Raw genomic sequence first — 26674 nt, forward strand, 5'->3', positions numbered from 1 at the left:
CAAAAAGATGGAGAAATATTCCATGCTCATGGATCGGAAGAATAAACATAGTTAAAATGTCTGTGCTACCCAGAGCAATCTACACTTTCAATGCCATCCTGATCAAAATACCAATGACATTTTTCAAAGAACTGGAACAAACAGCCCTTAAATTTGTGTGGAACCAGAGAAGGCCCCGAATCGCCAAGGAATTGTTGAAAAGGAAAAACAAAGCTGGGGGCATCACAATGCCAGATTTCGAGCTATACTACAAAGCTGTGATCACCAAGACAGCATGGTACTGGCACAAAAACAGACACGTAGACCAATGGAACAGAATAGAGAACCCAGAAATGGGCCCTCGGCTCTTTGAGCAACTAATCTTTGACAAAGCAGGAAAAAACATCCGGTGGAAAAAAGACAGTCTCTTCAATAAACGGTGCTGGGAAAATTGGACAGCTACATGCAAAAGAATGAAACTTGACCACTCTCTCACACCATACACAAAGATAAACTCCAAATGGATGAACGACCTCGGTATGAGACAGGAATCCATCAAAATCCTAGAGGAGAAGATAGGCTGCAAACTCTTTGACATCATACAGCAACTTTTTTCATGACACATCTCCAAAGGCAAGGGAAACAAAAGAAAAAATGAACTTGTGGGACTTCATCAAGATAAAAAGCTTCTGAACAGCCAAGGAAACAGTTAAAAATACTAAGAGGCAGCCCACGGAATGGGAGAAGGTATTTGCAAATGACACTACAGATAAAAGACTGGTATCCAAGATCTACAAAGAACTTCTCAAACTCAGTACACGAGAAACAACTAATCAAATCAAAAAATGGGCAGAAGATATGAACAGACACTTTTCCAATGAAGACACACAAATGACGATTAAGTTCTGAGCTGAGCTAGCAGATTTTTTCAGGGAACATCCTATTTACTTAAAAGGACAATTGACAAACTATGTACTGACTCAGATATTTAGCAAATATTTTCTCAAAAGTGAACAAAGTGAGCCTCTTGCTTCAAGGAAAACAACTGACATTCTTTGTTGCCAGTAATAAAATTGGAGCTTTTAGGCAAAAATCAGATTTTAGAAAATGTGTATATGCCATCATGAGCCTGATGCTCTCAATTCTTAAAGACTTTTCTGATGAGATCAGTAGTGATATTAACAAACATGTTTTTAAAATATTGTATGAAATGTGTCAACATTCTGGGAGGTCTGGGTAATTCAGTGAACACATAGTTTTCAGATCACCTCTTCATGATGTTATACAGTTATTTGTGGGTGAAAGATCCATTCAGAGTTTAAGATAGACTCATGAATTTTAATGTGACAGAGGAACATATTGCAGCTAACCCTTGAGAAATTTCTATTTGTTGACTTTTGGTGTAGTATGAAGTAATGGCCACAATTATCTGAAAAGACTATGAAAATACATCTCCCTTTTCCAATGTATCTGTGACAGGCTAGATTTTCTTCACATACTTCAATAAAAACAGTGTTTTACAATAGATTGCATTCAGAGGCAAATATGAAAATCTAGCTTTTATTAAGCCAGCGATTTATAAAAATGTAAAATAATGTCATTTTTCTCACCAACTGTTTTGTACTTTTGGAAAATATAGTTTTTCCTCTTAAAAAATTGTTGTTTAGGTCAACATGTTAACACATCGTTAAGATTTTTATTGTTTGAAAATGAATTAATACACATTTTAAATTTCTCTTTTAATTTCAAATATGTTATCTATTAAATGTAAAATCCATGTAAACAAAATTTCTGTGGGGTCCCCAATAAATTTTAAGCATATAAAGTGTTTCTGAGACCAAAAGTTTGAGAATTGCCGCTTTAGCCCAAACAGATGCTTTCTTATAATGCTTAGAGTTTTAGAACTTGCTTATAGTAAGAGGTATAGGGTCACAAATATTGTGGGCTTTTAGTGTAGCACTAATTACCCTATAGAAGCAACTGCCTCTGCCCACGATTGGCTCAGGATTTGGTACCATTGCTAATCACCAAGGCATTGCTGTCCTATCACCAGCAAAAGAGACAGAGAGGGTAGACTACTGTATAATGAAATTACTCCCTGTCATGGTCCTATCCTCCACTATTTATGACTATTTTTAATATTTATTTAGCAGTTAGTCTACAAAACACATTCACATTGGTGAAAACACATTAGTCACAAAACACATTCATTTAATTTCCATTAACAAATTTTTAGAGATTTTTATGTATTTATTTTAGACAGTGTGCAAGCAGGGGGTGAGGGTCAGAGGGAGAGAGAGAGAGAGGAGAGAATCTAAAGCAGACTCTGCCATGAACACAGAGCCTGACACAGGGCTCGATCTCATGATCCTGAGATCATGACCTGAGCCGAAACCAAGAGTCGGACGCTTAACCGATTGAGCCACCCAGGCACCCCAACAACTTTTTATTGTTATCCTCATTTTACAGATGAGGCAAAGAAGTTGTAATCACCGAAAGATTATATAGTCAGAAATTGTTAGAGCCACATAAAATAAACAAGGGAGCATAACACAGAAGGAATGTGTTTTCAGGCTTAAAAACTTAATTTGAATCTACTTCCACCAGTTACTGGCCATAAATGTTTGTGTCTCAATCAGATATAAGTTAGTTGCCCTGTTTCCCCCTCTGTAAAGTGGATAATTAAGGAGTTGTGGAAATGAAGCTGGATAGTAACACCTGCTGCATAGAAGAGACTCAGCATATGGTAGCTCGTACTACCTGTTATTGACCCAAACTTACAGCTAAAAATCAGTTCTTTATCAGGGCTCTTTCGTGCATCCGGGAACATATCATTGCCATGGCTTTGCTGATAACTGGACTCTCAGACCCTTGCTAAATATTAAAAATTTGTGTTAGGAGTCATGGTGGTTGTCCTTCAAGTGAACAAGTTATGGGAGAAGGCGGTGGATGGGGAGGAAGGCGTGATTAGCTCACTTTGTGAAATCTCTCTGCAGGAGAGTTCCTGAGGAGGTTGGAAGAAAAGGAAGCTCTCGTAAACCAGCTTTCCAGGGAAAAGAGCAACTTCACTCGGCAGATGGAAGAGCTGAAAGGGCAAGTGGAAGAGGGATCCAAAGTAAGGCATCTATTGTTTCTCGCCAGTAGCTCACCTGTGTGTGAAAAAAGAAAAAAAATAGTGCTCGATGGGTCAGCCTCAGTATCTCCTCCTATAAAAGAGAGGAAAGGGCCCCTGAAGTTATGGGAAAAAGAACATGGTGGACCGTGTATGTGCCAGGAAGCAACGTCATCACTGAGGGATCTTCCTCAGTGACTCAAATTGCTTGTCTGGTTTGTCAGATTTAGCTAGAGCAGGCAAACTGTGTATTTCCGTTTGCATTAGGACGTGAACAGGAAGTCAGCGAGGCTCTTTATGGATCTTTGATTCTGAATTGCACCAAGAAGTGGAATTAAATAAGAGACCAGAATGATATAAATGGGGCTGGCTTAGTTCGAGACCACTTTTAAGTTGTCAATAACCTATACATACTGGTCACTTCTTCCCAAGAGGATATATAATGTTGCTAGCAGGTGACGCCAGTGAAAGTGGCCCTTTAAGGTGAAGCAGAGTGACTAAGGTGAAAGAGAAATCCTTTGAGCTCTGATATGTCAAGTTAATTCTTAGTTCATCTTCGAGGCACCTTGTTACTGACACCCCACAGCGCCTCACTTGTAGGTAATCTCCCTGCAAAGGCATCTAGTCTGGGGTGCAGGTCATGAAACTATAGACTTCTGTTCTTAAATATTTTATTCCATTCCCTCCACTCTCCTGATTTTCTATATTATACCTATGTTTTTAAATGACTACCATGGTTGTGCACCAGACCTTCTGCTAAATACTTCTCTCATGTTATCTCAATCTTCACATAAGTCCTAGGGAACAGGTAGAATTATATCTTTTTACATGAAGAAACCAAGGCTCTGAGAAGAAAAATAACATGCCCAAGGTCATATAGCTAGTAGTGGAGCGCGAAGGAATCGGTGCCTGTAGTGAGATGACTTAATTTAGATTTTAGAAGATCTCTCTGGCTGACTTCCCAGTGGCTTCCAGCTGGCCTCAGAGGCCCCTTTGCTTTGGCTCAAGCCTCCTCCTGCGACCTTACGTCAGACGTCTGCTTCCCTCATTTCCTCCCCTCCAGCTGCCCAGGCCTCCTCTCTGCCTCTTATACAAGTCACCATTGCTCCTGCCATAGGACTTTCATGGCCGCTCTTTCCACGGTGTTCGGGCCCTTCCTCAAGGCCTTTGCGCAGTGATGTGAAGGAGCCAAAGATCCGGCGTCGTCATTCTGTTCTAGTCCCTTACTGCTGTCAGCATTAACATTTAATTTGTTTATATGTTAATTTTATGTATCCTCTCACCCCTTTATGGCTCCTTAGGGCAAAGACTTTAGCTTCATCTCACTTCTGTAAACACTAATGCCTCGAACAGGTGCTCAATGAAGATATAAGAGGGGTAGGGTCACAATTTAAAGCCAATTTTATTGGATTTCAAAACCTGCGTCCTTCTCAGGGTCACTGTGTATTGTTGCTGTTCTGTCAAAGCTGCCCAAGGCTGTCTGGCTGAGGCTGCCATTAACGAGGCCTTGTGCTTCCAGAACTGCATCCACGGACCGAGGAGATGCTTTTTCCTAATTTGCAGAAAGGACCCATGAGGACCGGCACACACCCCACTAGACTGGGTTCTTCCCACTAGACTGGGTTCCCTCTTGGGAATGATGCTTCTAGGTTAACCAGACCACCATGTAAGTGACAGAAATGTTCACTAAACTCGGCTCTGCTGTCCAAAAGCCACGGTAGCCACTACTGCACCACAGGGGGCTGTGTGAACTTAAATTTATTTAAATTAAAACTAAAATTCACTTGTGACCCCACAGTGTACTAAGCACATATTGAGTGTCCAATAGGTACATGGGGCTATGGTTACCATATTGGATGGTGCATATATAAAACATTTTCTTCTTTGAATAAAGATGGATTTATTTATTTGAGAGAGCGCGCATGCAAACACAAGCAGGAGGGGCAAAGAGAGAGGGAGAGAGAATCTCCAGCAGACTCCACGTTGAGCAGGGAGCCTGGCGCAGAGCTCCATCTCACAACCCTGAGATCATGACCTGAGCCAAAACCAAGAGTTGGACAATTAAACAACTGTGGCACCCACGTGCCCCTAAAATATTTTCATTTATAGAAAGTTCTATTGGATGGTGCTGTTTTAAAGTGATCAGCGATAGTGTTCAGAGATTTACATGTGAAATAAAAGATTTTGTTTTTTCATCAATGAATGAAAAGCTGGACCAAATCTCAGTGATCCTTTTTAGTCCAAATAAGATCTCAATCTTGGCTAGTGCTAGCTATGACTCTTCCTGCCTAAATGATAGGGAATGTTCTTGCTACCTTTGCATTCCCCACTATTTCCAGAACCTGCCAGTTGCTGAAGGCCACATAGTCAGGCAGGCATTTCCTGAAATAGAACACTGCTCCCCGTCGTAACAGCAGCAATTAGATACTCCATCCTTTCTCGTCCCAAATTCTTTCCCTGGTATTATCTTACTAGGTTCAGGTTCAGCTTGAATTTGTGGCAGGTTGTTATTAACCTTATCTAAAAAAATAAAAGATGTCACCTCCAAGCCCTTCGTTGTTAACGGTAGCGATGCCCTTTTTTAATGCGTGTTGTGTCTGTGAAGTCCCAGAGTGCCCTGGCCCAGGCCCTGCAGTCAGCCAAGCGTGACCGTGACCTTCTCCAAGAGCAGTATGAGGAAGAACGGGAGGCCCAGGCCGAGCTGCTCCGGGCTCTCTCCAAAGGCAACAGAGAGATGGTGCGGTGCAGAGTGAAGTATGCGGACGACATCGCCCAGAGGACTGAGGACTTGGAGGAGGCCAAGTGAGTGGGGCAAGGCACACCTGAACCCAGGGGTAGTTATCCAGCAGGGGACGGGGAGAGTGGCCGTGTCTTAAAGGCCTCATGTAGACATTGAACAAATGGCTACCAGTGCGTGAATAAGCCCAAGACCAAAGCTGAAACAGCCACCGCTGGCAAGGAGCACATGCTCTGCTGGGGCCAAAACATAACAATTATAATAGAGTAATAAAAACTAGACAGAGGTCCTGGTGAAAGAGAGGAGGCTCTTTCAGGCACAAGCCAAGTCTTCTCAGAAGACGTGACTTGGAGCTAGGGCTGGGAAATGGGCTCGCCCGGAGAACCCCGTGCTTCGTAATAACAGCAAGATAATCGCTCCCGTGTGTGTGTGCACGTGCCACACGTGAAAGTCAAGGATGTCTCTGGTCTACAACCTGGAGACTGCAAGGCGCTCTGTGAAGATGGACAGAGATGGCTGGAAACATATTAGGATCTGGCGTCGTGCCTTAAGGGCCAAAAGTTTCTTTGAAAAGAAGTCCGCCTCAGACCACCTCTAAGGTTAGGACGTCAGTTTTACAGCCAACACTACATAAAGGCTTTAGAAGTCCTTCTCAGGAACTGCAGGAGCTTGGGGCCTAGACGAATCAAGACCTGGTCCCAGGCTGTAGAACGGAAGCATTTTGTTCAGAGATCAAAGGACTGTGTCAATCTGAGAGAAAGTGTCAAGCCAAGCCCAGCTTTAGAGTCAGTGAAGGGTTACGCAGAACATTGTGGCCCTGGCTTGGCAGCTTAGCGAAACTTCAGGGCAGATCAATCCAGTTCTCTTTAGTTTCAACCAAAAATACTGTTTTTCAGCTCTTCACCTAAATCTTTGAGAGACATGGCTGTGCGCTTGTTCCACAGTCGCTATGTCCTGTTCCTGGAGGGGTACCCAGTGATCCGTCTCTGAAGCTGCAGTAACTTAAAAAGGGCTTTGGGATGACGGATACTAAGAATACCTGTGGTCGATGTTTGAAAAATGCTTCGCCACAGAAAAATGGGGCTTTGAACTGAAATGGCTCCTCACATTGGAAATAGGGCATTTGCTTCTAAAGTAAGATTTTTTTTTTTTCCTGCTATGATGGAAGAATGCAGGTGAAAGTACCTACCAGTCACGGTGTTTACAGGGGGGGTAGAAAAGAGGGAAAGTTTATAGACTGTTTACGACCACATGGATTTGTTGAGCTCACAGATTTTTGTACTGAGAATATAATGGACAACATGGTAATATCTGAATAACTCTTCTGCTTTAAACTTACTGTTTTTTGTTTTTTTGAGAGAGAGAGAGAGAGCTCGTGTGTGAGAGTTGGAGGGGTAAGAGAGGGTGGACAGAGGGAGAGAGAGAATCCTAAACAGGCTCCACACCTAGCATAGAGCCCTATGTGGGACTCGATCTCCTGACCCCGAGGTCATGACCTGAGCCAAAATCAAGAGTCGGTTGCGTAACTGACTGAGCCACCCAGGCGCCCCAAAACTTAATTGAATATCAAATAAATAAAGTGTTGTCTATATTACACTCTAGGGAGGCAGAACTACAAAAAACACAAAACACTAGGATTCTATTTTTTTTTAATTGGCTTCACAGGATGAGTTAGTTTAGCTGAATCAAGCTCACCTGAGACCCAGTTGACTGTTTCTGAATTTCACATTCCCAAGAATAGGGATTTGGTTTCTTAATCTTTCACATCTTGCAGATTCTAGTACTGATAAGAACTTATGGTTGGCAAACTGAGGAACGAATGGTAGTTGGTATGAAAGGTAGACAATATTATCAGTGAAATGAGGGTGAGCAACTGTCTGTTCTGCCCGATGAAGTTGTGGGCTTGCTGATTTTGGCGCTGATGGCCCCATGTCCTTAGTCCTTCTGCACATTTGGTCACCCAAAGTAAAATCACTATTTTCTGGTACCAACTGAGTATTTCTAAAGTAGTTAAAATACATGTAATTATTTTATAAGACCCCTGTTTTAGGTGGAGTAAAGCATCAGGATCTCCTTTTTGCTCCAGCTTTTTTGAGATGTAATTGACATTTGTATATATATTGACATTGTCTTGCTGGGACAAAGTCTAGATCCCTCTGGGCCACAAACTCCTGTATACCATTAAATATGTTTAGGTTATACAATGTGATGATTTGATATATGTGCATATTGCAAAGTCTTTAATGTCGTTAGTTTAACACATCCTCTATTTGTTGTCGCTATGGTGAAACCATTAAAGCTCTACTCTCACAGCAACTTTCAAATACAAAGACAGGATTGTTAACTATAGTCACTATGCAGCTGTTCTTGGGATGCCTGGGTGGCTCAGTCAGTTGAGCATCAGACTCTTGGTTTTGACTCAGGTCATGATCTCAGGGACTTGGGATCAGGGCTCCGTACTTGGCGGGGAGTCTGCGGGAGATTCCCTCTCTCTCCCTTTCCCTCTTCCCTTCCCCCCCACTTGCATGCATGCTCGCTCTCTCTCAAATAAATAAATCTTTTTAAAAAATCTCTTGACATTTAAGGAAAATGAAGCAAAGATGTGAAGTTACTACGGTTGGAAAGCCAAGGAGCAGGGAGCAGTTGTTAGAGCGCAGATCCCTCCTGGATACAGAGCAGAGATTGGTTTTTGCAGGATTCCACCAAAAAGGGGGCTTTATGACCGCATTGGTCTGATGGGCTACTTGTGTGGCACATGTTCATTCCTGAGGATCTTTTTCTGTTTAATAAGAGTAGATCAGAAAGAGCTTTGGTACGCACAGTACCTTTCACCTAAGAAGTGTGATGACCGAGTAAGAACGGGGCTGCCGGCATCCCTGCGGGAGATGAGAGCAAGAGAACACATTTCATCCGTTAGAAAGCCTCAGGGCACTGCGCTGTGGGGGCGGTGGAGGAAGCACTCTAATAAACCACTCCATCTCAGAGGAGGCTGGAGGGACAACAGCGGGGGCTGGAGTCGCCCCTGTGAAGTGAGCATAACAGTGGGATGGACTTGAGCATATAAATCTGAGAAGAGCCGCTGAGGTGCAGAAGAAATTCAGAGAAAAGACAGAATGTTGGGCTGTTTAGGGGCCACATGATAAGGGGAGAGAGAATGAGCGGGAGAGAACCAAAGAATGGTGCTTGGAAACAGTGCAGCAAGGGCATCTTTAAAGACGAGATGTACCTGGGAACTTTTAACGACTGGTGACTGCGGGTGGAGTGCTCGGTACGATCTCGTCTTTCTCCCCTGTCTTAATGAAGTCATCGATAAGGTCTGTGCCGCTGATAGGGGGTTTAGGGTTCAGCAAATGCTTACAGGATTAGAGATCCTGAGTTCCAAGACCAGGTTGGCAAAGGGTAGGGGAAAATCGCACACACGAGCCAGAAGATGGTGGTCAGCAGACAGCTGGGTTCTCTAGGCACAAAAGCTCATTTTCAGACGTGAGCTGCTCTGGCTTGGTACCATTCAGCCAGCCTCAGGGGCCTCCCTGCTTTGTACCCAAGCACTGGTTTTCATCCAGGACACACTGGGTGAGCTCTCTGAGGGCTGCAGCTGCACCTGCCATTTGCTGGGGTCTCCCCTTCTCAGGAAGAAGCTGGCCATGAGGTTGCAGGAGGCCGCCGAAGCCGTGGGGGCGGCAAACGCCAGAAACGCCTCCCTGGAGAGGGCCAGGCACCAGCTGCAGCTCGAGCTGGGGGACACCCGGTCCGACCTCGGGAAGGCCCGCTCCTCAGCAGCTGTGCTGGACCAGAAGCAGCAGCACCTGCACAAGCGCCTGGACGACTGGACGCGGAAGCAGGAGGAGTCACGGGCCATGCTGGAGGCCTCTCAAAAAGAGGCCCGCGCCCTCAGCACCGAGCTCCTCAAGCTCAGGCTCGCCTACGAGGAGAGCGCTGTGAGCCAGGAGACCCTCCAGAGGGTGAACAAGAATCTCCAAGGTACTCTGAGCCGGGCTTGGAGTCAGAGCAGGAGCAAGGAGGTGTGGGGGAGCCCTGGCCTCAAGGGCAAGGTTGTCGTCCATGGGCAGACACCTCAGCATTGTCAAGGTCCCACTCAGATTTTAACTTTTCCATTTTTAATACTTTTTTTTTAAACTACAGTTATTATTTTTATTAAATTCTAAAAATAAAAGACTATTTTCCTACCTTAGCCCCAGGTTCCCTCTGTCAAGAAAGCCACTATTAAGAATTTCTTTATCATCCATACCCTTACCAAGATTTCCCAGGCATATATGCATGCATGTATTATCCAAATTATGCAGTATTCTACACCTTTTATTTTTTCATTTATCAATATATTTTCTAATTTGCCAAATATTTCCGTAGCCTACACCATGTGTCAGGCTCTGTTGTATACATAACCATTCCTTATTTAACTTCAGAACAGTCTTATGTGTTAGCTTCTTTGTCTGAAAAATGCAGATTATGTGAAGTCGTGTATGATTAAGAACTTGTCCAAATTTACAGTCGATCAAAAGCCCACGTGAGATCTGAGCCCAGGCCGCCTGACTCCCGCCTGTGCACACTTACCTACGGGCTCTGCCACCTCCCACGTGCCTCATGATTCTCTTTGCACGTCTGTACACGGAGGCTTGCCAGTGATTGTTGATAGTTGTAGAGTGGTTTGTAGTAAGGATGATCACCACATATTTAACTAGACCTCATTCAGTTTAGATACCATTTTTCACAATTATAAATAATCGTATACTATGCGTTCTGGACATATACTTGTGGACATGTGATGCTGTTTCAGTAGGGGTAGATTCCTAGAGATGAAACTGCTGGGCTAACGTAATGAATTGCTACGTTTTGAGGTGCTGCCTCCTTCTACCAGCACCACGAATGATGTGCATTAAAAGCCTGAGATGCCTCGGGAGCAAGTTCATTACTATTGGAGGCATAAATGGATCTTGCTTCTCTTTTGGCCTTCATAGTCCATGCTCAGTGAGACTGGGCACGTGAGAGGTGCTGGAACAGTGGTCAGAGAACTTCAGCTGCTTCCGAACCACCTGAGGCCTGGTTCAAACGGTTGGCAGGGGCCCCATCCCCAGAGTTTCTGATTCGCTGGGTCTGGGGCGGGGTCTGGGAATTTGTATTTCTGACAAATTGCCGGTGAGGCTGGCACTGCTGGTCTGAGAACCACACTTGGTCTAGGTTGGGGCTTGGGCAGAAGTCTTTTTCAAAAGCTCTCTAAGTGATTCTGAGGTATGGTCAGAGTGGAGAACCACTGCCCTGAGTTTTCTTTGGGGAACTGCTCTTCTGGAGAGGGCTTGTAAGAGAAGGGTTCAATACAGAAGAATTGTCATCTAAAGGGTTTGGTGTTGGAAATTTTCAAAATTCTGTCACAGCACATCATAGCCAGGGATCTCGGAACCAGGGGAGCAGGCAAGCTCTTGAGCTCCTTCTACCACAACTGGACAGTGGGTAATTCCTGGAGCTACTGGGCCCTACTCCACACCTCTTAGTTACTAGAAGCTTCTTTCATGAAGAGGCAGAACTGACAGTAACAATACTTAACAGTGGAGATTTTGTCGCTGCTGGATGCCTTTTTTTGTCAAAGACTTGTGTTCATGAGAAGCTAACAACAAACCCTCAAGTTCTTGACCTCCTTTGGATTCTTTGGTCAATCTGGGCTCACACATCAGCTTATGCTTTCAGCTCCCATCCTGGTGTTGAGTGGCAGTGGACAGAATGGCAGCCACGGTTGTCAAAAGCTAAGCACTTACACCAGAAGTGTAGGGATTGCTGGAAGTGTAGTGATTCCTGGAGGTGTAGGGATTCCTTGCAAGAAATTTCTCTTCAAGCATTGGTTTTTGATTTATTTTCTTTTATACTGAAGGTAGTGTTGAGGGAACAGCAGCAAGGCCTTAAGGCAGGTGGAATCTGACATGGCTCTGACAAGAAGGCCCGCCATGTAAAGTTGTACAGGTTGTTCAGTGCTCAGTACCCTGAGAAGCACCGTCCTCTCCAGTGGTAGTAAGCAACTTTCTGGCGGGTGGCAAAAGAATAAGCTGAAGAAAGAGTGACTTTTTCTAATCCAAACAAGGGTCCCATAGGTGCCACTGGTGGCCTTGCCATCAAGTTTCCAAGGATGGTGTGACCGTGGTCCCTGGGAAACTGTCCGACGTACCTGATGTCATTGGTTGGACACTGGTTCCTTTCACTAACTTTGCTTTTCTTCCTTCTCCAGAAGAGATTTCTAATCTGACAAATCAGGTGAGAGAAGGAAAGAGGAACCTAAGTGAAATGGAAAAGGCCAAGAAACAGATAGAGCAAGAGAAGACTGAAGTCCAGGCGGCACTGGAAGAAGCAGAGGTATTCCGTCCAGGGAGCAAAGAAGGTTTTTGTCATTGTGACAAAGCAGAAGGTTCTGCATTCCAGTAAAAATAGCAGCAGCAGCAGCAGCAGCACCAAAATGACCCTTCTTCAAGTGTTAACTCCGTGCTAGGGACTAGGCCCAGGGCTTGATGTACATTACCTTATGGAATCACCCTAGCAAACTGTTGTCCCATTTCACAAGTGACACTGAGGCTCAGAGGGCAGGATAAGCAATCACGGATACAAGTCTACCAAGTGCGATGAGAAAAAGGAACCACGTCTATCTTGTTGATCAATTTATCCCCCTGGCCTAGACCCTCACTATTCAAAACGTGGCCCATGGGTCAGCTGCTTGGAGTTGCGTTGTCCTGGAGCTTGTGAGAAATGCGGACCCTCAGCCTTCTCCCCAGCTCTGTTGAATCAGAATCTGCATTTTTAACGCGGTCCTTCAGTGGTCCGTATTCATGCCAACAGCTGAGAAGCCCCGGCCTAGAACACTGGCTGGTGTGTAGCAGAGGTGCAGCAAATATCTGGTGAATGCTAAATGAATAAATCCTTATACCACCTCCGCTCTTTAGAAAGGAGTCACTCAAAATAGTTTTCCCCCCAAAAAAACTTGAGTTTTAAAAATGAGATTTAAAGTGATGTTGTTAAACATTTGTCCTGAAAGCTCATCTTTTTACAGATTGTTTGACAGGACCATTTGAGTGTTATGGATTAAAAGTTCAGGCACAATCTCCGACCTCACCCCTGGGAATGTGCTAGTGATTGAAAGAGCCCCTGAGAAGACTTTTTGCCAAAGAGGGTGAACTGAAAGGAGTCATCCGTCTCGGTCACTAAGCAGTTAACATGTCCTGCAAAGCCTCTTTTCTCACAGCTGAGTTTCATCTTCTTGAGCCTCCCTGAGACTAAGCACCCAGGACTTAAAATGCAGCCCCCGCCACTTACCCTCCAACTGAGAAAATGATTTTTTAAAAAGATTTTATTTATTTATTTGAGAAAGAGAGATAGCAAGAGAGAGCACAAGCAGGGGGGAGTTGGAGAAGCAGACTCCCCACTGAGCAGGGAGCCTGATGTGGGGCTTGATCCCAGGATCCCAAGATCACGACCTGGGGAGCTAAAGGCAGACACTTAACCGGCTGAGCCACCCTGGCAACCCAAGAAAATTATTATTATTTTTTTTTTTACTTTTTTTTATTATAATTTTTTATTATGTTAGTCACCATACAGTATATCCTTAGTTTTTGATGTAAAGTTCAATGATTCATTACTTGCGTATAACACCCAGTGCACCATGCAATACGTGCCCTCCTTACTACCCATCACCAGCCTATCCCAGTCCCCCACCCCCCTCCCCTCTGAAGCCCTCAGTTTGTTTCCCACAGTCCATAGTCTCTCATGGTTCATTCCCCCTTCTGTTTAACCCCCCTTCATTCTTCCCTTCCTTCTCCAAGAAAATGATTTTTAAAAGGCAAAACGGTCCATGTTAAACAGAGCCTTTTGGAAGGTATGATCACAGAAAATTAGACCCCAAGGGACTGCTCCATGCCAAGCAGCGTCTGTTAAACTCATCTTATCACTACACTTCCGTAAGAAACCTGCCACACGAGAGACGTGTCCATAGTGCCCTGTGAATAGCGTTGTCAAGTGGATGGCTTTTGACACAGCTCTTGCCTTTTTATGCATAATTGTTTTCCTGAGGTCTTCTACATTTTATGTAGAACCCTTTCCGTTGGTAGTGTCACCTAACAAGGCTGGTCCTTGTAAAGTCGGCGAGCTTTGTTTCATTTACTTGTTCCCTTTGGTTCTCTGGCCATCCTGGCTAGGGACTTTCTAAAGCCACCACCCTAACCTAAAGAAGTAGAAATTTCAAGCACTGTGATGAGCCAGTGAGAGATATGATTGGGTGGGGGGCAATTTAAGTCCCACATAACATATGCATTTCGTGTATGAAATCGACTAGCAGGTCACAGGCAGAGTAAGGCCACAGCACTCATACCACTTACCACCACTAGATGGCATGATATTCTATTTGCATTTTCTCAAGTTTCGTCTTTTGCAGCATTCATAAATACTTCATCAACTTGGACATGTATTTGCAAAATTGGGTTATTTGTTTTCCTGGGTGAGCCTTTATGAGAAACTTTATCACATTAGTTTTGAGGCCACAAAACTCAAATTTTCCCAGGTCACCCTCTCCAAAGATTCAGTTTCTCTGCGGATTCTGGAGGGTGAGAGGTGACAGTTTCCCCCTGAAGGAAGGGCACCATTTCCTTGCAGGAAATTGCTCTCCCAGCATTGGTTTTTGATTTATTTTCTTTTATATTGAAGGTAGTGTTCAGCGAACAGCAGCAAGGCCTTAAGACATATTAAAATTCCTAACATCTTTCTTATTTTTATCTTGAAATTGCTACTCGGTTTTACTTTTTACTTTTGTTTGTATGTGGTAAGAACACCTAGAAAAGGCTATAAAAATTACTCCTGCCCTCAGGACTATCTGCCAGTTGTTAACTGACCAGTAGATTGTTGTCGCACCTTGTGCCCTTTATAAACATCTTCCTCAGTATCGTCCAAATATTTCGTTTGTTTCTACTTCTGTATAAATTGTGTCTTTGGAATAGGCTTTAAAGATTTAATCAAAGCTACACTTTTAAACTTGAATCACCTTTATAACATCCCTGGCAGTAATTGCCTTGCCTATATTTAAATACTCAAAGGGGCAGGAGATTTCCCTAGCTGTCAAAGCAATCCATTTGAAGTAGTAGTAATAATTATGGTGATGAAGGCTCACACCGAGGGTTATGTGTCAAGTACATCCTAAATTCCTTTATTGTTCTTCTTTTGACAATATTTGGATACTAGCCTGTTTCCTGCTCTCTGAATGCTTTCAACTTTTTCTGTATTCCTCTGTGATGCCCAGAATTAAATGAAAGATTCCAAGTAGGAGTTATCACTTTCCTTGTTCTAGCTTTGATCCATTTATTGATTCATCCTGAAGATGAACTATATTAAGCAAAGTCAAGAGTAATAAATTAAGAAGTTTAAATATAGTCACAGACAAGATTGAAATTTTCTATTTTAAAAAATGCTTTAGAATTCTAGTTCCTGCACGACAGCAGAGAGCCCCGGGGATGTCAAAGCTGTAAGTGACATGACAAACAAAAGCAGTCACTTGTCTCTCATCCTGTTCCAATCTTCAGGGGCCTGGTTTGAACTTAGAGCTCTCCCAGCGACTGCAGAGAGAGCTACGATAGTGACACACATTTGGGGGGAAATAAAATTTTGTGTCCAAAAAGTAGATTTAACTTAGTACTTCTAATTTATGTATTTCAGGGAGCTCTGGAACGTAATGAAAGCAAGATTCTTCGCTTCCAGCTTGAACTCTTGGAGGCTAAAGCAGAACTTGAAAGAAAGCTTTCAGAGAAAAATGAAGAAATAGAAAATTTTAGGTAACTAAGGTTATTCTGATGAGCAACATTTGCATACTCCAGAATCCTTGACTGAGCAGAACAGGCTGTATCTGGCCGCCTTTATGGCCTCTGTTGGAACGCACCCAAAGAAGCTTAGCCAGTCTCCCTGCAGGCCAGCGTCTTTCCGGCGGCGAGCTCAGCACTGTTAATATAAAGGCACACCGCTGTGCAATTACTGTCTGTTTTTATGATTTTCTCATACTTGAGCAGCTTCTGTTCTCATAGAGACTCCAGATAACACAACAACAAAAGCACAACTATACGCACAAGGACTGGGGGCACTGCCCAGTCTCTTTCTCGGGCATTCGAGAAGCTGACTGATAATGCTGAATGGTGGAGGAAACGAACCCAAAACCGTGATGTGGTGCATGAAAATTAAGGTCAGATCAGAGTGAAGTTTTCCCATGCCCCCTGCCTGTACCTGTAGCCGTCTGTTGGGAGAGGGGCAGAAGCCAGGAGCTAAGCTGCTTGTTGAATCCCTGGTGAAGAGGCTGAGTCTTAATAGTCGGGAAACTGAACTAGACAGGACTCACGGGTGGCAGGATCTTTTCTTAGCTTCATCATAACAAGCTGATGACTTTAGACATTCTACTTCTTAGCGGCTCAGTGAAGTGAGGGGATAAAAGCAGCCCCATACATGTCACAGAAGGTGGTGAGGAAGATCAGTGAGCTGATGTTGGCAAAGCACTTCACACTGTATAGATCAAAGGCACAATTATAAACACATGGAATTTGCCATCATTATATTATTTATCTGATCTGTTCCATTAAGTCTGTGCCGTATGTCAGCAAGGAGAATCATTTGAGTCGGAGTTTTGACTGGCAAGTTGCTTTCTACATGTTTGTTAAACAATTTTTAAAAAATTGTTAATATATTCACTAGAGCTGGCTTCTTTCCTGTACCCCAAATTCCGACAAAACTCCCATGGGGGTCATTTTTTTTTAATGAGGCCATCAAGCCACATTTGGCCCTCTGTGTGCTTGAGTTACCCTGGCCCGGACTCACTGGCACGTTTCCCCTCGACTGTGGGGATGAATTCTGGTGGACTTAAGAGGCTCTGAGTCAGTGTCTAAAAGAATTTTTTTTGATGAAGGGTAAAACATCAGGCCTTGATATTTGCCCTACTTCCTTCCGTGAAGAACAAAAACGAACATTTCTTTGTGCAGTTAAAAAAACTCGTTTCAGGTAACGTCAAGCCTGCACCTATTAATAAACCTAGCTGAGAAAAATGAATCCTCAGAGAGTCTGCGTGTCGCCAGGTACATCTGAATGTCTTCGAGCCGCTCACCAATTATAATAATCTTAGCGAGAAGGAAGCCGGAGATCCAAGCAGCCAGGGCTGGAAGAAGAAAGAACTGAACGCTAGCCTGGAGCCCTGAAGGGCCTGAAAAAGGAAGGGGCGGGCTGGAGGGTGGGGCCAGCTCGTCAGGAGTTTAGTTAATGATTCATAATAACTGTAATAGGTAGAGCCCGGAAAGCAGAGACGAGCCTATCTTACAAAATATCACAAATGCCCTCGCTGACGTTTCTGGGTAAGGGCTCCGTGCAAGTGCGGGTGGTATCGGGATGCCTCGGTTTTCACCCGCTGCTTTCATCGGACTTCAGGGCTGGGACACGAAGGGGTCCCCAGGAAACTGAACAGAATGGCAGGGGGAAGTCCTAGCAAAGCAGAGTGTTCTGAGCAATCAAGGATAAGCCAGGTAACGTTCTAGAACGCAAGGAGAAGGTTGCCTGAAGGCCAGATGAGGTTCTAGGTCTTCTTGGGAAAGGCCACAGAAACGGAAGCAGGCCAGTGAGGCAGGACCCAGGAAGGGACCTGAGAAGCAGCAGAGACTCCGAGGGGAGGACAGGGCCCCCGAGAGCGCTGCGAGCTGCCTGATTCGTTCCACGGGTCTGCTGCCGCCTTGCGCTGCCTTTCGGTGAGGACTAATCCTGGGCGAGCTGGAGGCCTGTTGGTGGTGAAAAGTATGAGCAGCTGGTGTATGTGTCATCTGTTTCACTTGTTAAACACATACTTGAGCACTTCACGTTGGCCAGACACTGTGCCTGCTATTCTTGTCGGGACTTCCTAAACTTTTATGGATTTGATAGGGCTTTCTTGAAAAAAGATTTTTTTTTCTACAAGGGTTCTAATGAACATAGCTGGAGGTAGGGAGGTGATGACGCAGTCACCGATGGGAGGAGAGGAGGAGTTTGGGTGGCTGGCTTTGGTCCGCTCCATCCTAGATAGAGGAATGACGGCAGCTAGCGGGAAGGTCAGCTAGTGGCCATAGCTGTTGCCTAAGTCAAGTTCTAATGGAAGACTCAGAACTGCATTGAAAACAAGTGGGTCAGGTGCATCTTGAATTTTCAGAGACCACTGACTGTATCCCTCCTTCAGCTCAGGATCTTCAGGGAAATGTTGAAACGTGTGTCTTCTCACTGGCCCCGAGCGAGGGTGCACCTGTCCTGTATTCAGCTCTCCCTAGACACACCCAGAGAGGGGCTGGGGAAGCTTTTGGGAATGAGGCACTGAAATTCCTTACCCTGTCAAAATGCATTAGCTTGCTTTGGTTTGATCGCCTACTGAAGGGTTGAACAAATCTTCTGTCTAGGATCAGATAGTGTAGGGGAGAGAAAAATCCTCCTTACCCTTTTCGGGTCTCTGGCGGATCCTAAGAATTAAACTGACTTACAACAGAGTAGCAGGACAAAAGTATACACATGTTATTGAATTTTTACATGTCCATGGGAGCCTTCACAAAAGGATGAAGACCCAGAGACAAGACCAGAGCAGAAAGCTTTTATAGCTTTTAGACAAAGAAACAATGAACCTGTGAAGAATTGACAAGGCGCAGGGATTTGGGCTAGGGTAGTAAATGCTGAAGAATTAGCGAGGTTTGTTTATAAAGACTTTTTGGTCCTAAATTCCCTCTTTGGTGGTAAGGACCAGTCCCTTCCTTCTCTACAGGGGGAGATTATCTTTCACATGAGAGATTTATCTTCTGCATTCAGGGCAGAAGGGCAGAGGGGTTTAGAATGATCTTCCTTCTTTTGTTGTTTTCTCAAACTCCTTGAGCTTAAGAAACTTAATATGCCAAGGTGCCATAGTCTGGGCTAGCAACCCCCGAGCATCATCAGTAGTAAATATTTTCAGCTTTGCAGGCCATAGGGTCTCAGCTTTGCAGCTGTAGCTTGAAAGCAACCATAGACAACAGGAAATCAAATGGACATGGCTGGATTTGCCCCATAGCTCCTAGTTTGCCCACCTTTGGCCTATAGCCCTGGGGGATCTGGTAATGTTCCATCATGTTTTCCTTCCCTTTGGTCTGTGCCTCAGAACTCAGTGGTGTCAAACTTCACGCACGGTTTTAATTTATAAGCACCATCAAACTGGACTTCACTGTCTGAGTTTCTGCCAGAAGAATATGTTTAAGTCTTTTCTCGTTTCTAAGTAAAATATTTTAGCATGTCTTTAAGAAATAGGATCTCAAACACAGACATGGTATTTAGTTAGGAAAATACCTTGTTAATCATTTTAAAGCTAAATCCTATATATTAGAACTAAGGAAAATCTTACATTTCTCTGATATAGATGAACAATATTGCAAGAGAAAAAAACTGACCTATTGAATTGACTGTCCATTTAAAACCATTAAGGTTTTAAAGGGTTTTTTTTTTAATTCTAAGGTTTTTTTCAAACTTTGAGGGTTTTTTTTTTAATTCTTAGTTTTAAAAACTGTAACATACAGTGTTGTCTTAGTCTTGGGTGTACAGTATGATTCAACAATTCTGTACATTACTCAGTGCTCATCACGATAAGTGTGCTCTTAATCCCCTTCACCTGTTTCACCCATCCCCCCACCCACCTCCTGTCTGGTAACCCTTAGTTTGTTTTCCATAGTTATGAGTCTGTTTTTTGGTTTGTCTCTTTTTTTCTTTGTTCATTTGTTTTGTTTCTTAAATTCCACATATGAGTGAAATCAAATGGTATTTGTCTTTCCCTGACTGATTTCACTTAGCATTATACCATCTAGATCCATCCATTATACCCTCTAGATTGGTAGAAGAGTCCATTCTTTATTATGGCTGAGTAATATTACACACACACACACACACACACACACACACTCACTCACTCACCATATCTTTATCCATTTATCTATTGATGGGCACTTGGGCTGCTTCCATAATTTGGCTTGTAAATAATGCTTCAGTAAACACAGGGATGCATATATCTTTTCAAATTAGGGGTTTTGTTTTCTTTGGGTAAATAACCAGTAGTGGAATTACTGGATCATAGGGTAATTGTATTTTTAATTTTTTGAGGAACCTCCATACTATTATCCACAGTGGCTGCACCAATTTGCATTCCCACCAACAGTGTACGAGGGTTCCTTTTTCTCCACATTCTCACCGACATTCATTTCTTGTGTTTTTTATTTTAACCATTCTGACAGGTGTGAGGTGGTATCTCATTGTGGTTTCGATCTGCGTCTCGCTGACAATGAGTGATGTTGAGCATCTGTTCATGTGTCTGCTGGCCGTCTGGATGTCTTTGGAGAAATGTCTGTTCATGGTTTCTGCCCATTATTTAATTGTATTATTTGGGGTTTTTTGGTGTTGAGTTGTGTAAATTCTTTAATATTTTGGATACTAATCCTTTATTGGTATGTCATTCATAAATGTCCCTTCAGTAGGTGGTCTTTTAGTTTTGTTGATGGTTTCCTTTGCTGTATAAAAGCCTTTTATTTTCAGGTAGTCCCAATAGTTGATTTTTGCTTTTGTTTTCCTTGCCTGAAGACAAATGTAGAAAAATGTTGCTAAAGCCAATGTTAAGAGAAATTACTACCTGTGCTCTTTTCTAGAAATTTTATGGTTTCAGGTCTCACATTTAGGGTTTTAATCCATTCGGAGCTTATTTTTGTATATGGTATAAAAAAGTGGGCCAGTTTCATTGTTTTGCATATTGCTGTCCAGTTATCCCAACACCACTGGTTGAAGAGACTGTCTTTTTCCCATTGCATGTTCTTGCCGTCTTTGTCACAGTTCAACTGACCATATAATCATGGGTTATTTCTGGGCTCTCTATTCTGTTCTGTTGATTGATGTGTCTGTTTTCGTGCCAGTACCATACTGTTTTGATTACTATGGCTTTGTAGTCTATCTTGATATCTGGGACTGTGATACGTCCAGTTTTGTTCCTTTTCAGGATTGCTTTGGCTCTTCAGGGCCTTTTGTGGTTTCATACAAATTTTAGGATTATTCTAGTTCTGTGAAAAATGCTGCTAGTATTTTGATAGGAATTGCCTTAAATCTATAGATTACTTTGGCTAGTCTGGACATGTTAACAATATTTGTTCTTCCAATCCATGAGCATGGAATATCTTTCCATTTGTTTGTGTCATCTTCAATAGTTTTCAGAGTACAGGTCTTTCACCTCCTTGGGTAAGTTTATTCCTAGGTATTTTATTATTTTGGTACAATTGTGTAAATGGGATTTTTTTCTTAATTACTCTATTAATTAATTATTAGTGTATGGAAATGCCCATCCCCCACCCACCTCCCTCCATCAACCCTCAGTTTGTTCTTTATTGTTAAGAGTCTTTTATGGGTTGTTTCCCTCTCTCATTTTTTACCCCTTCCCATATGTTCATCTGTTTTCTTTCTTAAATTCCACATACGAGTGAGATCATATGGTATTTATCTTTCTCTGACTAACTTATTTCACTTAGCATAATACACTCTAGCTCCATCCACGTTGTTGCAAATGGCAAGATTTCATTTTTTTGATGGCTGAGTAATATCCCATTGCATATATATATACACACCACATCTTCTTTATCCATTCTCAGTCAATGGACATTTGAGCTCTCTCCATAGTTTGGCTATTGTTGATAATGCTGTTATTATAAACATTGGGGTGCATGTACCCCTTTGAATCTGTATTTTTGTATCCTTGGGGTAAGTACCTAGTAGTGCAATTTCTGGATCATAGAATAGCTCTATTTTTAACTTTTTGAGGAACCTCCAAACTGTTCTCCAGAGTGGCTACACCACTTTGCATTCCCATCAACAGTACAAGAGTGTTCCCCTTTCTCTGCATCCTCACCAACACCTGTTGTTTCTTGTGTTGTTAATTTTAGCCATTCTGACAGGTATGAGGTGATATCTCATTGTGGGTTTGATTTGTATTTCCGTGACGATGAGTGACCTTGAGCATCTTTTCATGTGTCTGTTGGCCATCTGGATGTCTTCTTTGCAAAAGTGTCTATTCATGTCTTCTGCCCATTTCTTAACTGGGTTATTTGTTCTTTGGGTGTTGAGTTTGATAAGTTCTTTATGAAAGATCCTAGATACTCAACGTTTATCAGATATGTCATTTGCAAATATCTTCTCCCATTCAGTAGGCTGCCTCTTAGTTTTTGTGGATTGTTGCTTTTGCTCGTTTTATCTTGACGAAGTCCCAATAGTTCATGTTTCCTTTGTTTCCCTTGCTTCCAGTGATGTGTCTAGTAAGAAGTTGCTACGGACAATGTCAAAGAGGTTGCTGCCTGTGTTCTCCTCTAGGGTTTTGATGGTTTCCTGTCTCACATTTAGGTCTTTCAAACATTTTGAGTTTATTTTTGTGTATGGCGAAGAAAGTAGACCAGTTTCATTCTTCTGCAAGTTGCTGTCCAGTTTTCCCAACACGATTTATTGAAGAGACTTTTTTTCCAGTGGATATTCTTTCCTCCTTTGTCAAAGAGTAGTCGACCATAAAGTTGTGGGTCCATTTCTGGTTTCTCCATTCTATTTCATTGATCTTTGTGTCTGTTTTTGTGCCAGTACCATACTGTCTTGATGACTACAGCTTTGTGATATAGCTTGAAATCCAGAACTATGATGCCTCCAATTTTATTTTTCTTTTTCAGAACTGCTTTGGCTATTCGGGGTCTTCTGTGGTTCCATACAAATTTTAGGATTGATTGTTCTAGTTCTGTGAAAAATGTTGGTGGTATTTTGATGGGGATTGAATTAAATGTGTAGATTGCTTTGGGTAATATAGATATTTTAACAATATTTGTTCTTCCAATCCATGAGCATGGAATACTTTTCCATTTTTTTGTGTCCTCTTCAATTTCTTTCATAAGTGTTCTATAGTTTTCAGAGTATAGATCTTTTACCTCTTTAGTTAGGTATTTACCTCTTTAGTTAGGTATTCCTAGGTATCCTATTGTTTTGGGTGCAATTGCAAATGGGATCGATTCCTTGGTTTCCTTTTCTGCTGCTTCATTATCGGTATATAGAAATGCAACAGGTTTCCGCACATTGATTTTATATCCTGCAACTTTGCTAAATTCATGTATTAGTTCTAGTAATATTTGGTGGAGTCTTTTGGGTTTTCTACATAGAGTATCATATCATCTGCAAATAGTGAATGTTTGACTTCTTCCTTGCCGATTTGGATGCCCAGGTGTTTTTCAAACTGCTGCTTCTATTCTTTATGTTTGAGGGGCTTTTTGTCATGCAGTCTCTTTAAGGATGGGGTTCAGTTTTCCATTGCTCTCCCAGAACCCATCCACTGATTTTTAAAGTTTCAGATACTAAGCCCAATTGTAAGAACTCATGAAGCCAGGCCCCTCTGGTTTTCAAAGCCAAATGTTATGGGAATTTGTCTTTCCCATGCAGGTTCCTCATGCCTGGGGTGCTTGGTGTGAGGGTCTATTCCCTCATCTCTATGTTCCTCACTACTGTGAACAATCCCATGGGTCCATTGAGGCCCCAACCATGTCTCCACCCTTCCTACTCTCTTCTATGTGGTCTTTTCTCTACTTTCACCTGTGGAGAGTCAGTTCTGCCAGTCTGTGTGTTGTTTTCTGGTTTATTTACACTGATGTGGTGTTATCTAGTTGTATCCATGGGATGAGGTTAACTTAGGGTCCTCCTACTCCACTATCTCCCCTGGAAGTCTGTACCACATCTTCTTAATCCGTTCATCTATCGATGGACACTTGGGTTGCTTCCATATCATGGCTATTGTAAATACTGCTGCAATAAACACAGGGGTGCATATATCTTTTTGAATTAGAGTTTTTGTTTTCTTTGGATAAATATCCAGTAGTACAATTACTGGATCATATGGTAATTCTATTTTTTATTTTTTGAAGAATGTCTATACTGTTTCTCATAGTGACTGCACAAATTTGCATTCCCACCAACAGTGCATGAGGGTTCTTTTTTCTCCACATCCTCACCAACACTTATTATTTCTGTTTTTGAGTTTAGCCATTCTCACAGGTGAGGTACTATCTCATTGTGGTTTTAATTTGCATTTCTCTGACGATGAGTGATGTTGAGCATCTGTTTTTGCGTCTGTTGGCTATCTGTATGTCTTCTTTGGAGACATGTCTGTTCGTGTCTTTTGCCCGTTTTTAATCAGATTATTGTCATTATTATTTTTGGTGTTGAGTTGTGTGAGTTCTTTATATATTTTGGATCTTAATCACTTACTGGTTATATTGCTTGCAAATATCTTTTCCTATTCAGTAGGTTGCCTTTTTGTTTTATTGATGGTTTCTTTCCTTAAGTTTTAAGTTTTTATCCTGTTTTTTGTTTGTTTGTTTACACTTGGTTTCCCTTTTCAAATTGTCTTCCACATTTCTGGGGGTGAGGGGCAGAACTTCTTACTATAGTGTTCTGGTCCTGAGTGCTTCATTTTTTTTTAAGGTACTTGGAGGAATTTTCATTTTAAAACATAACTATACATGAAATGTATTGATCGTGTAGAGGCCATTCTCTGGGCCTGTAACCTACCCAAGCCTCTCAAACCACAGCAATTTCTACTGTCTGCAGGCTCTCATGAAGATTCATAAACAACTGTAGAAAAATACAGTTTGAAACATTGCTTAAGTAGAATGGATCTCTGTGCAGAGGATTTTGACACCAAACTAGGAATGCTTTAGTGTTCCTGCATAAGGAGAGTCAGCTGTGGCAAAAATTAGTTTCCTCAGTGTAAAACAAAGAAGTGTCTTAAAGCTTCTAGTGTTGTTGAGAATGTGAGTCCCTGTGTAAGTCTGCTTGGGCTGCCATAATGAAATGCAGACTGAGTGGCTTAAATGCATAAATTTATTTTCTCACAGTTCTGGAAGCTGCAAGTCCAAAATCAAGGTATTGGCAAGTTTGGTTTCCCCTGAGGCCTCTCCTTGGCTTGCAGATGGCCACCCTCCTGTCGTGTCCTCACATGGTCTTTCTTCTGTGTGTGTGCATCCCTGGCGTGTTTGTGTGTGTCAGAATTTTCTCTTTTTATAGGGACACAAATCAGATTGAATTAGGCCCCACCCAACAGCCTCGTTTTACCTTAATCACAGGGTAGGGCTTCAAGATATGAATGGGGAGGTACATAGTCAGTCATAAAAGTCTCTGTTAACTTTAAGTACTGGCATCCCTGTAGGATTCTGATCTGGAAGCTGAACAGAAGCCCAGGACATAAGAATAGGCATTAGAGGCTGACCTCAACCTGCGGGGTGCAGGGACATGGGGTTAGCAGAGGAGAGGTGCTAACTCTGGGCTTTACATTCTCCCATACATTTCCATAACTACTTGTGAGACTTCCTCCCAGCAATGGGGAGAAAGGTAGTCATGACAAGTGGCCTCTCCCCCTGTCATCTAATTGAAAACTCTAACCACACTCCTACCCATTGGCCTCAGAGCTCAGGACACAGATTCAGTGACATTTTCATTGCAGACCTAATTCTGATCCAAGATGAGAACATTCTTTCTATTTGTGATAATGGGCTCTGTGATGAAGAATAGGAAGGCTCTTCCCACCTCTGTCTTGTCTATCCAGCACTAAGTCCTGTTTCATGGGGTAAGTCTAACAGGGCATGTGTTCGTTATAGCAGTTAACTTGTCCTGGCTCACAAACACCAAATCTTGATGACTTAAAACTATCAAAGTTCGTCTTTGTTTTTTGTCCATGTCCAGTGTAGGCCAGGCTAGAGAGGGAGCCACTATTCTTCAAAGTCATTCATTTATGACTTGGAGCGCCTGGGTGGCTCAGTCTTTAAGCGTCTGCCTTAGCTCAGGGAGTGATCTCAGGATCCTGGGATTGAGCCCCACATTGGGCTCCCTGCTCAGCTGGGAGCCTGCTTCTTCCTCTCCCACTCCTCCTGCTTGTGTAACTCTCTCACTGGCTGTCTCTCTCTTTGTCAAACAAATAAAATCTTAAAAAAAAAAAAAAGAAGAACCTAGGTTCCTTCCTTCCTTGTGGTGCCAAAAACTTCCATATGTGGCCACCAAATTTGCCATAGATGAGAAAAAGGGGAGTGACCATACAAGTGAAAATGTTGTATAGGCAAGGCCTGGAAATATTTCTACACATAATCCAGTGGCCAGGATTCAGTCACATAGTCCCAAACTAATGCAAGAAGCCTGGGAAATGATTGTCATGAGTTCCTCAGATTTTTTCATTGCTTTCCTGAACACACATCCATTGTCTAAACTTCTGTCTCTTTGCACACACAGTTTCAGCATAGGGCTTTGTTGTTAGGAAGGAATATTGAAGCAACTCAATCCTTACCCAGCAGTTTGTTTTCTCAGCCTACCCTTGACTGGACTCCAACTCCTAGAGAAAGATAACCATCCTATTATAGAAGAGCTAAGCATCCACAGGCCATTAGAGTAGTATTGCTGGTCCTTGAGACTTTGGCCTGGATGGCTCTTTCTGGCCTTGTTCAGACATGTTTCATCATTGAAAGTAGTTTAAATATTATGGCTGTCAGGAAGAGCACCCTTCCTTTTTCCTTAGCCACTCTAGGAAATCCAGGCGTTTGCCCTATGCTGTCCTTTAGGGCATCTTAGATAAGGCTAAGGCTACCCCACTGGAACCTCACAAAGATTCTGGTACTTTCCTTGATTCTTGTGGGAAGTTGTCCTAGGAATCTTAATCTGTTATAATGCTCATTAACCTTCATTAACCTAACCCTTCAACCTCCATTTTTTTTTAAGATTTATTTATTTATTTGAGAGAGAGAGAGAGAGAACATGAGTGAGCT

General features: G+C 42.7%; 1 protein-coding gene across 1 annotated transcript in view; it reads left to right on the forward strand.

Moving 5' to 3' along the window:
• The window catches only part of MYH15 (myosin heavy chain 15), a 152541-nt gene that overhangs the window by 90728 nt on the left and 35139 nt on the right, over nucleotides 1–26674 (forward strand). The window contains exons 29-33 of the mRNA XM_026492845.4: nucleotides 2976–3094; nucleotides 5697–5893; nucleotides 9460–9809; nucleotides 12061–12185; nucleotides 15522–15637. Coding sequence (XP_026348630.3) covers nucleotides 2976–3094; nucleotides 5697–5893; nucleotides 9460–9809; nucleotides 12061–12185; nucleotides 15522–15637 — 907 coding nt within the window. The remainder of the gene's footprint in view (nucleotides 1–2975; nucleotides 3095–5696; nucleotides 5894–9459; nucleotides 9810–12060; nucleotides 12186–15521; nucleotides 15638–26674) is intronic.

Source organism: Ursus arctos, unplaced genomic scaffold, assembly GCF_023065955.2.
Source record: "Ursus arctos isolate Adak ecotype North America unplaced genomic scaffold, UrsArc2.0 scaffold_4, whole genome shotgun sequence".
In the NCBI taxonomy this organism is placed as follows: Eukaryota; Metazoa; Chordata; class Mammalia; order Carnivora; family Ursidae; genus Ursus; species Ursus arctos.